General features: G+C 54.8%; 1 protein-coding gene across 1 annotated transcript in view; it reads right to left on the minus strand.

The window, feature by feature from the left end:
- The window catches only part of LRP4 (LDL receptor related protein 4), a 133,401-nt gene extending 121,524 nt beyond the window's left edge, over window positions 1-11,877 (minus strand). Inside the window, exon 1 of the mRNA XM_078859232.1 lies at window positions 11,544-11,877. Coding sequence (XP_078715358.1) covers window positions 11,544-11,601 — 58 coding nt within the window. The 5' untranslated portion in view covers window positions 11,602-11,877. The remainder of the gene's footprint in view (window positions 1-11,543) is intronic.
- Between the last annotated feature and the right edge of the window lie 3,070 nt (window positions 11,878-14,947).

Consider the following 14,947-nt stretch of genomic DNA (forward strand, 5'->3'; position numbering starts at 1 on the left):
GGCGGTGACGTCACCGCCGCGCTTTGTGCCAGGCTAGGTGCACGCACGTCCATCACCCACCCACCGCACTTCTGGCGCACACAAACTGGAACATCGTAGCAATAATAATCATCATCATCATGATAATTATGGGGGCAATGAGTCAGCTCCCTCGTCCCACCCCGAACGACGATGCCAAGCGGCTGCTAACAACATCGGTGGCGAGTGACTTGTGGACCAATCCGGGACAATCTCCTCCCCCTCGCCCCCCCCGTAGCCCCCTCCCTTCGCTCCGCTGGGTAAGCGGTAAACCCAAACGATTTTTATTTTACCAGGTAAAGGCCTGACTGAGCTATGAAGTTATTTTTTTTTCAGAAGCTGCCTGGCCACAAATGACAGCTCAACGAAGTGGCTTAACATCATCGTGTGGAAATTCACCGCGGTCAAACACTCTGAACGCGTGACGTTGATTCTAAATGTGGAGGGGAAAACCGGAGGACCAGGAGATAAATCCACGCGATCACGGGGAGAGAAAGACATGCAGACTCCAAATATACAGCAGCAGGCATCGTCAGGGTCGTGATCGAACCCACGACCTCCTGTATACCAGGCGAGGGAGTTAACATCTCCTATCCACTGTGACGATGATGAGAGAGACATGCAGACTCCAAATATACAGCAGCAGGCATCGTCAGGGTCGTGATCGAACCCACGACCTCCTGTATACCAGGCGAGGTAGTTGACATCTCCTATCCACTGTGATGATGATGAGAGAGACATGCAGACTCCAAATATACAGCAGGTGTCAGGGTCGTGATCGAACCCACGACCTCCTGTATACCAAACGAGGTAGTTAACATCTCCTAGGCACCGTAAAGTATGGGTCATCTAGCAGTGGATGCGACAGAAAGCTGTCCATTACCATTATCTATATGCGGGTGAGTCATTGGTTCAGACGGGACACCCTTGCAACCGCCAGTGGCCGCTACACTCGATTACAAATAAAAAAGCAACCGATTATTTAATCGAATTGCGCCGATGCCGCAACCAACCACCCACCAGCACCACTCACTCATTCCGTGTGCGTCCACACATTTCCCCAGGGGGGTGGTGGGGGGGGCTAGGTGGGGGGAGCTACTTGGCTAATTACGCCTCTAAAAGACTTCCCCGTTAAAACAAAACAAACGGCGCTCTGTGATATTTACCAATGCTCCGTTTAACGCAACACATTTATGAGCCCAGTATAAATAAACATAGCACACGTTGTAACGTGTGTGCACGTGTACAGGGCGTGTGTGTGGAGGGGGAGCGGTGGCGCAGTGGTTAGCGCACCGCGGCTATAAAAAAATAAAAACCCCGACCCACTTGAGGTCGATTCCAGGCCATGGCCAACATCAGTGGCCAGAGTGGTGAAGTATGACCATACGAATTATACAACCCCCGTGACTCGCACGGCGCGGAGAAGTATGTGGTGGTTGTGGTGGTGGTTTTGGTGGTGGTGGTTTTGGTGGTAGTGGTGGTTGTGGTGGTGGTTGTGGTGGTGGTTTTGGTGGTGGTTTTGGTGGTGGTGGTTTTGGTGGTGATTGTGGTGGTTGCGGTTGTGGTGGTGGTTAAGGCACTGCGCCTCAATCCCGCCTGCCTACCTGAGTTCCATTCCCGACCGTAACTGGTAAAAAAAACCTCACTAATTTCTCCACAAAAATGAATGCAAGAATATATTAAAGCACTGGCATCTCCTTGTCACACCTCGCAAGCCTCAGCCTTCGACAACCAGTTACTTCTCAGGAGGCAAGTCTGCCAACATCCATCCATGCACGAACCACGGTCAATGCCTGCTTCGCTCTCCAGATCTAACCAGATCGGGCGCATTCCGGGAGATTTGGTCTCAGAGTTCTTCGTTTGCTAAGCGATGGGGGAATGTTTTTGTGCATCTCAGTGTTTCTGTTAAATCGTCGTCTTATCCACTGCTGGATGAAAGCATCTCCAGCCGCCCCACGGGTCCAGTATTGCAACCATTCATCTCGCTGAACGGAATCCCATCGCTCGATCTCCGCGGTGGTCGCTTGCGTACGTGTGTGCATGTAGGTCGACTCAGCCTCAAATGAGTACCTGGGTGCGATGTTTGAACATCGCCACTCGGGAGATAAAGGTGGCCGGGCGTGGTGCTGGCCACCCACCCCTCTCCCGTGTGTCCTGTCCTGGCCTTCCTAGATACGTGCCACTCGCTCACAAGCACTTGGCCCCCAAACGGTCTGTGCAGGCTATATACGGCAGATCCTTCCTGTATATTTATACCCTCTCGTCTAGAGTCTAATTATTATCTGAGCGTAATCTCAACTCGACCCAAGCGGTGCGGGTAGGGGACCCCACGCGAGAGAAAGACGCGCGGCTTCTCTTTTAGATTTTTGTTTTGCCGAGAGCCATCAAAGGGGACCCGGGCGGTGCTGAATCTCACTGGGATGGAGGCGTGGAGACGATGTGGGCACAACACGCGGACTGCAGCTGAAGAAGAACGACAACAGGCGTGGCGATATCTAACGACGCGCAGGCTGCAATAGCAGCAGCGCAGCAGCCGACGTCAGGAGTTCACCAGTCGCCCGCAGCTCGTTTCAACTTGTTGCGAGAATTGTGAGTTGCCACGACTTTGAGTTGCTACGACTTTAAGTTGCTAGAATTTTGAGCTTGCACAATTTTGAATTGCTAGAATATATCGCGTTGCCACGACATTGGGTTAATAGGACTTTGCGTTTCTCGAATTTTGAGTTTCTAGAATTTTGAATTGCTCAAATATATCGAGTTGCTACAACTTTGAGTCGCAAGCATTTTGAGTTGCTACTACGTTGAGTTGCCGTCTCTCTCTCTTTCTCTCTCTCTCTCTCTCTATTACCGTTGGCTACGTACGGCGCGAAAGAAGTTTCACGTATAGTGCATGCGATCGAGGGAGACGCGTCGCTGCTCAGTTCAGACCCTGAAGAAGCTCCAATCCAGTAGGCGCGGCAACACGGGGGGCACAGCGACGACAGAAGAAGACGCGATGGGCACAAACCCGAACATCCCATCCTACTTACTCCGCTGCGAGTCGACGGGCAACACGTGACCCATCGTCCTTCAGCCACGGCACGCGCAACCCACGCGCAAACCGCGCGCAACCCAACGCGAACAACATTTCCGAAGACCGAAAAAAATAATCTAGACAAAATTTTGTTTTGATCGCCTAAAGCCTCGGGGGGTGGTTGGGTGGCCTTTGGACCAACGTTAAGGTCCATTGTAAAAATAAAAAAAAACGCTCGCTCACACAAACACGCCGATCTTATCTCTGAGCTCGTCTCGAACCGCCTGCGTGCAGGGATAAGTAACGCGCGCGTCCATGTTGGTCGCGTGATTTACGATGAAAATACAAAGTGCAATTAAGCCGCATTAATGTGGCTCATCATTGACGCCATCGCTGTCCTAAAGACAAACTCCGACACGTGTGTCAATACCATCGCCTGGCCTAAAATGTCTATATAATTCGACTATTTTTATTACGTTAATAAAATAGGCGATGTCTCGAGCAAGGGAGCGCGCCTGTAATCACCCAGCACAGTGGAGGCAATCAGGGAGGGATGGTGGATTACTGCACGACTGTTGTGAAACTCCCTTCTTACCCTTGCCGGGGAAATGTGTGTACGGCAAAAATGTGGACTCGAGCCGTCTCCGTCTGCACGGGATCGAGTGTTTCACCCTCTCACACGCGTGGGTTTTCTCTGGTTCTGTCTGCACGGGATCGAGTGTTTCACCCTCTCACACCCACGGGGTTTCTCTTGTTCTGCATGTACAGGATAGAGTGTTTCACCCTCTCACACCGACGGGTTTTCTCTGGTTCTGTCTGTGCGGGATAGAATGTTTCACCCTCTCACACGCGTGGGTTTACTCTGGTTCTGTCTGTACGGGATAGAGTGTTTCCCCCTCTCACACCCACAGGTTTTCTCTGGTTCTGTCTGTGCGAGATAGAGTGTTTCACCCTCTCACACCCACGGGTTTTCTCTGGTTTTCTCTCCCACATGTAAACACTCATTAATTATTCGATAACACATCGGTGTGTAGAGGATCGCAGAGCTTGGGCAATTGTTTGCGCCGGCTCCTTCGCCGCGTGGCTGCCTTTCCGTTCGTCTGTGGTCCCTCCTCCTGCCGCCTCTGAATCGGTCTCTCTCTCTTCCAGAGTGAGTGAATACTGTACAGTGCGTTACAAGTTGGAATAATAATTATTGTTGTTGTTGTTGTTATTACAGTGCATTTGTTCAGCGATTTTAGTTTTAAAAAATCCTTACAAAGCCAACGTGTTGTTATTAACGAATGTGTTGAGTTGTTGTTGTTGTTGTTGTCATATGTGCTTGTGTACCACTGCGGTGACGTCATTGGAGCGCTACTGGGTTGTGTATGTTAGACGTGTCGTTGTTAGACGTGTAGATGTTGAAAATGTTAGACGTGCCGTTGTCTCGTAAACCAACCTGAGGCACGCGTACGTGTGAAGCCAACGAGACAATTGCTGTTCGTGTGCAGTATTTGTTTGTATACACCTTCGAGATCGATTTGGGATGCGCACAGACACACAGACAACACAGCGAGACAGATGCGCAAAAGGGAGACACACCGAGACACAAACACGGAGACACAGTGAGAGAGACACAGAGAGAGAGAGACGCAGGCACACAGAGATAGGCACACCGTGATGCAGACACACAGAGACCCAAAGACACATGCAGAGAGACATACACGTTGGTGACACAACAAAGATCCCCCGTGTAGCCTTAACAGGCTGTTGGGACAAGTGCTGTTAGCGAGCACCTATGAAGGCCAGAGCGGCACACGAGGGGGTGGGTGGCCAGCACAACGCCCAACCGCCTTTGTCTCCCCAGTGGCAATGTTTTTTTACACACCGCACCAGGTACTCATTTGAGGTTGAGTCGACCTAGGGGAGGCCCAGGACCGATTCAGATACTCGCCAATGAACTTGGGTCGCCAGGATTGTAACGCAGTGCACTAATCGCGACACTACCGCTCCCCACACAGACACGTGGAGACACACACACACCCAGAACACGCAAAGAGAGAGAGAGAGCGAGACAAAGGCACGCACAGACGCATGGCGAGACACGCAAACTGCCTCTACTGACGAAGTCTCCACTCTTCCGTGAGCACATCATCGTGACAAAATCAGCACTGGGGAGACAAAGGTGGTCAGGCGCCGTGCTTGGCTAGCCAAACCCCTCTCGTGCCGTTTCGGCCTCAAAAGGTGCTCGCAAACAGCGCTTGCCCCAGCAGTCTCTTGAAGGCAACACACACGTATGGGATATTGGGCTTTGGTCGCACGTGCGCAGCGAGGGCGGGGGGGTCAGGTCTCACACCGCCCGTATCTCCCGAGACCTCCCACGCTCAACGCACGCATCACACGCGCACAAGAACAACAACAACAACAGCAGCAGCAGCAGCCGCCGCCGTTCTCAACAAAGTTACGGTGACTTCGCCACAGCGCTTGTGCCAGGCTAGGTGCACGGCGCTCGAGAGCGTGGTTACCACCACGCTCGGCCGCCTTTGTCGACTCCCCGCACCTGGTACTCATTTGAGGCCGAGTAGACCTAGGTGAGGAGGCCCAGGGCCGGTTAACATATCCGCCGTTGTTATTTGTCGAGAGCGGGAATCGAACTCGGGTGGCCGGGTTGGTAGCGCAGTGCGATAACCACTGCGCTACCGCTCCCCAAAGGCGCGTAATTAAAGCTCAAGATGCCTCCCGCACCCCCATAGAGCCTTGAACAGGCTGTTGGGGCAATTGCTGTTAGGGAGCACAGCGCACGAGGGGGTGGATTGCCAGTACCACGCTCGGCCGCATTTATCTCCCCAGTGGCGACGATGTTTACACACCACAAAAAGGTACTCATTTGAGGCTGAGTCGACCTAGGCGAGGCCCAGGACCTATTCAGATGATGGTCACTGGTGTTGGCCGTGAGCGGGAATCGAACTCGGGGATTCCGGTTTCGTAGCGCAGCGCTAACCGCTACACCACCGCACCGGCACGCGCGCGCACACCACAGACACGCACACACCACAGACACGCACGCGCGCGCACACCACAGACACCACAGACACGCACGCGCGCACACACCACAGACACGCACGCGCGCACACACCACAGACACGCACGCGCGCGCACACCACAGACACCACAAACACGCACGCGCGCACACACCACAGGCACCACAGACAGGTACGCGCGCACACACCACAGACACGCGCGCGCACACACCACAGACACGTACGCGCGCACACACCACAGACACGCACGCGCGCACACACCACAGACACGCACGCGCGCACACACCACAGACACGCACGCGCGCGCACACACCACGGGCACGCACGCGCGCACACACCAGTGACACGCACACACCACAGACATCACAGACACGCACGCGCGCGCACACACCACAGACACGCACACACCACAGACACCACGGACACGCACGCGCGCTACAACAGCGATGGCTTGAGGCTCTAGGTTCAGGGTTCGGCGTTGATCAAAGCGCGCGCCCGCCCAATCCGTGTGCACCCCCTCCCACCCCCCTCTACGGTGGCCGTGGGCACGCGGCAGGTGCAGCTGACACGGCCAATGGCTGTGCGGTGGGAGGGGGGACGGGGGGGGGGCACTGCGGGGGGCAGCCGGTGGGGGGGGGGGGCCTGGTGGGTGAATTGTCGTGGTGGTGTGATGGCATTTTCACGTGGAGAGCAGCAGCGCATCGACACGCAAGACAAAGATCACCCGTATAGCCTCAACAGACTTTAGTGGCAAGTGCTGTTCGCAAGCACCTATGCAGGCCGGCACGGCACACGAGGAGGTGGGTGGCCAGCACCACGCCGGGCCCGCCTTTGCCTCCCCAGTGGCGATGTTTAAACACCGCACCAGGTACTCATTTGAGGCTGAGTCGACCTAGTTGGAGGCCCAGGACCGGTTAAGATAATCGTCGCTGGCGTTGGTGACCGCGAGCGGGAATCAAACTCGGGTTGGCGGGTTCGTAGCACAGCGACTAACGGCCACGCTACCGCTCCCCACATGGACACACGCGCACACGCGCACACACACGGTGACACACACGGTGACACGCTACCAACAAGCAGCAGCAGGTGGTCGTCCCGCACACGTTGCCAACTGTGCCAGTGGGAGACACCATGGGGCGCTGCTCTTTCTACCGGCAATGCAGTGGCGATTAAGTCGGATATACGGAGCGTGGCTACCCCGGTAGAAAAAAAAAAGCAAACGGGCCTGGAAAACGCCCATCTATGTGCAGCATCCCACAGAGCAAGAGGCCATCATGGTGTAAGAACGATCATTATTATTGTGAAATGTTTATACAGTCCGGCGACTTGGGTTCGATTCCTGGCCCATGCCTTCTTACACCCCTGGCCCATGCCTCCTTACACCAGTGGCGAGTGATATCTAAAGCCAGTCCTGAATGCGACTACAACTACTACAACTATTTTTTTAAAATTTTACCAGGTAAGGCCCACTGAGATGCGTGGCTTTTTTTTTGCAGAAGCGACCTGACAATCACAAATTATCATCACGTGGCAACGTGACGTTGATTCTAAATGCACCCTAGTCCATCGCCAATCCACGTGGGTCGACAGAGTGTGGTGGGAAAGACCTCCATAACCGAGCCCGCGTGGAGAGGAGGCGTCAATCGAGCAGTGGATTGCCACAATGGCTGAAATCGTGAAAATCACAGTACACGACACAGGGAGACACGGGGCCCTGGGACAGGAGGCCTGGGGCTATTGGGACAGGGGGACACGGGCGATAGGCCACGGGTACAGGAGACAGGGAGACACGGGGCACATCGGGGGACAGCGGAAAGGAGACGAGACAGGAAACATTGGGACAATGAAATCCGAGACATGAGTGCATGGTGACAGAGGTGACACCGAGACAGAGGAGACAGGAGGGACAGGGAGAGGACACGTCGCTGGGAGGACGGAGAAGATCAAACCCTTTCCGTACGCGGCGATGTAACTCGATAGGGCGGCGCGAGGAATCCACTGAGCGTGTGTTCGTGATGTGTGCTCGTGTTTTTGTGGGGAGCGGTCGTTGCTAGCGGCTGGCGCGCTACGAATTCGGCCAGCCGAGTTCGATTCCCGCTCACGGCCAACACCCGTGACGATTATGTGAACCGGTCCTGGGCCTCCCCTAGGTTGACTCGGCCTCAAATGAGTACCTGGTGCGGTGTGTAAACATCGCCACTGGGGAGACAAAGGCGGGCCGGGCGTGGTGCTGGTCACCCTTCATGTGCCGTGCCGGCCTTCATAGGCGCTCGCTAACAGCATTTGCACCAAGAGTAATTCTCGATTAGAAGTTTTCGTGACTGCAAGGATTCATACTCTTTGTTTTTTTTGGTAAAGTCACGTTGGTGAAAAATGTAAATAAATTACGACGTTTCGGGCGCAACGCAAGCGTCCTTCTTCAGGTGGGGACAACTTAGCGAAAGCACATCTTTGGTGTGACTTACCGAAATCTATGCACCAACAGTATGTTAAGGCTATACGGGCGATCTTTGTCCTTGTTTGCATCTAAGGGTGTGTGTGTGTGTGTGCTTGTATGTGTATGTTAGTGTGTGTTGATTGATGTGTGTGTGTGTGTGTGTTGATTGATGTGTGTGTGTGTGCGCGTGGGGGCGTTGGAACACCGTCACATTTATCCACGCACTGCGCTCCGATTCTAACCGCCTGTGTTCGATACTCGAACACGCTGAGCCGCAGAGTCTGAACCGATCCAGTGCTCGGTCCACCCCTCCACGAGGTCGACCAACGGGTGCGTTTGAACGTCGTCCCCCGACGGCGCGGGAAAGACAAAGGCGAGCGGGCGTGGTTGCTGGCCAACAAATACACTCGCAGCACTTCTCCTACGCAGTCTTTGGGGCCCAATGCGCAGTGTTGACGCCTTTGTGTTTGTGTACTTACGTGCGACTAATCTCGTCTTTGTGTCTCTGCGCCTGCCGCCTGTAACTGCACAAGTGGGCGTGTGTCCTCAACACAGAGACTCCTTCCTGGAATCTTAAGCAAAAAAAAAACATCGAGCCATTATCTATCGGCCGCTGGATGGAAGGCCGGGTCTATCAACCGCTGGATTAAGGTGTCCCACGAGCCGTTGCGTTAAAATAAAAATAAACTAAACGCTCTGCGAGCTTGAATTTGTAAGATGAAATTTTAAAAAATAAAACTTTACGTTTTTTTTCAAAGTGATTTGTTTACCTGACCTGTACTTTGCACACCTGTCGTGTTGTTGCATTGTTTGTTGTTGTTGTTGTTCTCACCCTGCTGGACATCTGTTAAAAAGGGGGTTTCTTTAAGGCGCATCGGATTCCTCCGCTGTGAACCCATACTCTGATCCTGTCTCTCCGGCTCGTGCCCGCACGCGAGGTCACCAGCTCGTCGCTCCATCCCTGCCCCGTGTCCCGCGCTTTTCCTTTGGTCTGCCACTCGGCGTTTGGGGTCTCGACCACAGGAGCGGTCGCTCGACACCTTTCTAACAGACGGCGCAGATGTCCCCAAACGTGCGTTCGCTCTCTCTCGCTCGCTGATCCGTGCCTCAGTCTTTCTTGTCTCCCAGCCGAGTACCCGAGGAAGCGCTTCTCAAACAAAACAAAGGCAAAGGTCCCCCCGTATAGTCTGACGGTCTGACGAGGCTGTCGGGGCAAGTGCTGTTCGCGAGCACTGATTGTTGTTGTTATTGGACGACACTTGCGCTCGATAGAGTGGTGCGGCCGAAACAAACCTCACTCCCCAGACATCGTCGCCTCTCGAGTCCTCCTCTGGACGCAATGTACCCGCTTGAGGCCGAGTCTACCTAGAGGAGGTTAACAACTTGCCGCCGATGATATCCAGAACCGAATGCATGTCCGCCCGGTTAAGCATAGGAGCAGTGCGTAAATCACAGCGCCAGCGCTCGTTCTATAAACACGCCACTTAAGCACACTTAAGTTCAAGGAGGAAGGGGTCTTATCGTATGTATTTAGTGGGGGACTTGGCATATGGCTTTACCCAGTCCCCCCCCACACACAGCCCAGTTGTTGTCCCTATCATCCTACAAGGCAAAGATCCCCCGTGTAGCCTCAACAGAACACACTCACACACACACACTCACACACCCACACTCACCCACACTCACCCACACTCACATTCTCATAAACACCTAAACCCTCCCGCGGCCTCATTCAAAGTCTCACGGCACTTGAATGCACAAACTTCCAACCCCCTTATTACAACAGCCGCAAATGATCGCGACAGATGCTCTCAACCCGGCAATTCGCGACAACATCACACGGTGGATGCTTCCAAACCCGACTCGCATCTCCAGACGCTGGCGGGGGGGGGGTATGGGGGGGGGGTAAGGGGGTGGAGGGGTGGCTGTATGTGTGTTGAACTTTCGTACCGTACGTAGCCAAACGTGCTAATGGAAGGGATAAGGGGGGGGCATATGTACATTATGTTCATAGATTTCAAATAATAAGGCGACCATGCAGTCACAGACAGAGGGGGCAGAGGAAGAGTCCTGAGTCTGCTCGTTGTTGACAGGGTCAGGGAGCCGACAGCACGGGACGCTGGGTGGAAGCGGTGTTTCGCTGCGCGGTGGATTACGCTCGAAGTGGGGGGAGGGGGGGCAGAGGGGGAATGGGTCACCCTCACCAATTGTGGTGAATGCATTGGCCACTCGCGGCTGCTGTAGTGGGGGTGGCGGTGTTAGTCCATCACATTCTTATCCGCGCGATGCGATAGTTGTAACGCGATCGCCAATCGACTGTCTGAAACCACCCGATGAATGAACCGAGAGAGAGCAGAGAGAGAGAGTGTGTCCCTTCGAACCCCCCCCCCCGAGTCTGCCAAGCGGGCCAAATAAGTGACAGCGTCGAGTGCTACGTCGCCTTCGCACGCGTGGCTGAGCTCTCTCCGCTTCTCTCTTTCCACGCGAAGGCAGAGCAGAGAAGGAAAATAAAAAAAACACAACACTCATCGACTGAGCCGCGAACCCACTTCAATGTGGCAGGACCAGTTCTAAAAACCAACGGAACGCGACGAGCCTCGAAACTCGCCGATGCTCTCCGAGGTATATAACCGCGTGGGTTACAAGAAATGAGCATTATTAAAGAGTAGTAGTACAATGACACCGATAAGTAAGTGACGAGCAAGAGACCAGTTCATGCGAAGGGGAGTGAGATGAATGGTAGCAGCAGCAGCAGCAGCGGCAGCACTGGAGCGAGAGTGATGGGCGACGGCGTGGGGGGAGGCATTCATCCAGCAGTGGATTAACAAGAGCCGACGATGAATACACCACGCGGCAAAAGTAAAACCTCATCATTCCCCACTCTCGCTCCCTCGCTCCGTTCGTTCATCCGCTCGGCTGCGCATGGCACTCTCCCTCCGCTCTACGAGTTACGAGGCGACCGGCGTCGGGACGCGAACGCCGGCGGGAGGAGGTTTTGCCGCGGCGGGTGAAAGAGACGCGGCGGTGGGACCTGCCCTCCCGATGGATGACTTACCGAGCAGGGACAGCAGCAGCAGGCAGAGCGCCGCACACGCGACGCAGATGGGTCGCATGCCTCTTGCCTCCTCTCGTCTCCACGCCGCGCGCTCCGATCTCCGGACACACCGATGTGGCCTCGTCTACTCCCCTTGCCGACGTCGGTTGCTTTCCCTTCTACCGCAGGACGCACGCGCCCTTTGAGCGGCGCGTTGGTGCTCCGGAGGGTCTATCACTCGCGCCCACCTCTCCGCCGCTTCTCTCGTCCTGCAGCGTAATGAGAGACCCCAGTGACTCTCGCCGCCGCTGCTGCGCTCCGCTCGTGAAAAAAAACTGCGCCACACACAAAAAAAAGTTGCATGCGCTTGGCTCGCCTGACTCCTCCTTCCCCCTCCCCTCCCTCTTCTCCCCACTCACTCCCCTTCTCTCCCCTCCTCTCTCCCCTCTTCTCCACTCCCCACTGCTCGTTCCTCCTCCTCCTCCCTCCCTCCCTCTCCCCTCCTCCCCCGCGGCTTCTCCCCTCCCAGCGACACTCTCCCGCTCACTCAAACCACCGCGCGCTCACGCCTCATTCCAATCCGAGAATAAACCTGGTCGCGTCCATTCCGTGGGCAGGGGTAGTAGGGTGGGGAGGAGTGGGGTGGAGTGGGGGGTGTAGATGGGGGGTGCACGAGGCGGGGGATGCCTCGCGGTGGTCGTGGTGGGGGTAGGGATGGGAGAGGGCGCGAACTCTGAACCCCGAGACTCGACGTGCCGTGCGCTGACTTCAGCGAGCGCATCTGCAACATCGCCCGCCGCTCCACCAGGATTGTGCGCGCGCGTGTGTGGTGTGAACGCGTATAGGTCGACTCAGCCTTAAATGAGTACTCGGTGCGGTGTGTAAATATCGCCACTCGGGAGACAAAGGCGGGCGGGCTTGGTGCTGGCCACCCACCCCCCCCACTCGTGTGCCGTTCCGGCCTTCATAGGTGCTCGCAAACAGCACTTGCCCCAACAGGCTGTTAAAGGCTACACGGGGGGTCTTTGTCTTTGAACGTGTATAGCTGCGGGGAGTGGCAGCGCAGTGGTTAGCGCACTGCGCGATGAACCCGGTGTATGTGCAGAACGATTGCCAAATGTGCACGGAGAGCACGTACGGCGTAGCGTCGACGAAATGCACAGAGATGTTCACGACCTCGCCTGGTATACAGGAGGACATGGGTTCGATCCCGACCCCTAACGCCTGCATATTTTGAGTTTTGCGTTTCCCTCTCCCCGTGGTCGCGTGGATTTTTCTCCGGGTCCTCCGGTTTTTCCCTCCACATTTATAATGGACATGCGCTAAAGAGCATTTGGCTGCGATAAATATCGACGTGATAAGCCACTCCATTGAGCTATAATTATTTGTGGCGAGGTTGTTTCTAGAAAAGAGCTATAAAATAGCACAGTGGGCCTGACCTGGTAAAATATTTTAAAAAGTTTGTTTCGTGCTTTATAATATAGCGCTGCGCCGGCACGCGCCAGGTGGTGTGTGTGGGGGTTTTTTTTCCACTGCAAGAAGCGTGAACCGTGCCGTTGACACTCCGCGCAATGAATGCGTGCGCAGTGATGGCATACGAGAGGCCTCTAGCGGGGGAGGGGGCGTGGGAGTGGGGGGGACGGGGACAAATGGGGGCCTTGATTTGGAGATGGGTGGGTTACCAAAAATATTGAGAACCACCGGGCCAGAGTTTGGTTGTCGAGGGTTGTTGCTCAGCCCCAAACAGCCTTTACCCTCCCCCCTCCCCCTCTATTGAACCCCTGTCGCATTCTCTGTCTCTATCCGCATTTCGTGTGCGGTGCCGCCCGAGTGCCGCGTGGGGCTCACAGCTGACACGGGGGGGGCAGCCTCCCTTCCTCTCTCTCTACCACCCGCGCACTCACGCTGACAGCACGGCTCAGCGGTGGCTAGATGTTAACTACCTCGCCTGATGTACAGGAGGTGGTGGGTTTGATCCCAACCCTGACGCCTACTGCTGTATATTTAGAGTTTACGTGTCTCTCTCTCTCCCCGTGGTCGTGTGAATTTTTCTCCGGGTCCTCCGGTTTTCCCCTCCGCATTTAGACTCAACGTCACGCGTTTAGAGCATTTGGCTGCTATCAACGTCCTCGCGATGATGATGAGAAGCCACTTCGCTGAGCTATCATTTGTGGCCAGGTAGCTTCTGAAAACAAATCGCTATGAAGCTCAGTGGGCCTTAGCTGGTAAAAATAAAAAGTAGTAGTGCTGTAGTCGTATTTCACGGGCCGTCCACGACCCGTCGGATTAACTGTTCCGCCCATAAACAAACCCAGCCTGACCCCCCCCCTCCGTCCCTGGTCTCACGCCGCCACTCGTCGATCTCACGCCACCCTCTGGACGCTCTCTCTCATTACCCAATAAACATTGCGGGCGATGAATGGGCCCGGTCTTCAGTGCACGTGTGCTGTGGAGAAGGGACGCCGCCCAAAACGTCGCCTAATACATCGATAAAATGTGTGTGTTTCCTTTGTAGGCCGCACACACATTGCTGTTACTGACGGATGTGTTGAGTTTGTTGTTGTTGTCTGTGCACCACTGCCAACGCATAAACAGTATTATTAAATCATGTGTTCGCTTCTTACCGTCTCCCAGGTTTCAGAGAATTATAAATTAATGGGAATGTATGCGCGCGCGTGTGTGCAGGTCGACTCAGCCTCAACTGAGTATCGCTTGCGGTGCCTAAGCATGGCCACTGGGGAGACAAAAGCGGCCGGGCGTGGTGCTGGCCTCCCACCCCCCTCGTGTGCCGTGCCGGCCTTCATAGGTGCTCGCTTACAGCACTTGCCCCAACAGTCTGTGAAGGCTACACGGGGATCTTTGTCTTTTTGCGTGCAGGTGCGTGTCACCGCGCCACAAACCCGGCCATCCGAGTTCGATTCCTGCTCACGACCAACACCAGTGACGAATAATCTGAACCGGTCCTCAGCTTCCTCTAGGTCGACTCAACCTCAAATGAGTACCTGGTGCGGTGTGTGTAAGCATCACAACTGGTGGAGACAAAGGCGAGAGAGGTGGGTAGAGAGAGAGAGGGGGGTAGAGAGAGGGGGTAGAGAGAGGGGGTAGAGAGAGAGGGGGTAGAGAGAGAGGGGGTAGAGAGAGAGGGGGGTAGAGAGAGAGAGGGGGGTAGAGAGAGAGGGGGGTAGAGAGAGAGGGGGGGGTAGAGAGAGGGGGGTAGAGAGAGAGGGAAGGGGGTAAGAAGGAGGAGAGCAGAGCGTTAAATATTTTGTTATCCTTTCATTTAAAAAGGGGGGGGGGCACATAAATCAAAGCATTGAAAAAAAAACTCAATGATGAACGAAGCAAAGTGTCGACTACACCGAGCATCTTCTTGTTTCCTCTGATCGTAAAAAAATATTAAAAGACGACCGGGCGAACTGCTTGTC

Source organism: Lampetra fluviatilis, chromosome 8 (genome assembly GCF_964198595.1).
Source record: "Lampetra fluviatilis chromosome 8, kcLamFluv1.1, whole genome shotgun sequence".
In the NCBI taxonomy this organism is placed as follows: Eukaryota; Metazoa; Chordata; class Hyperoartia; order Petromyzontiformes; family Petromyzontidae; genus Lampetra; species Lampetra fluviatilis.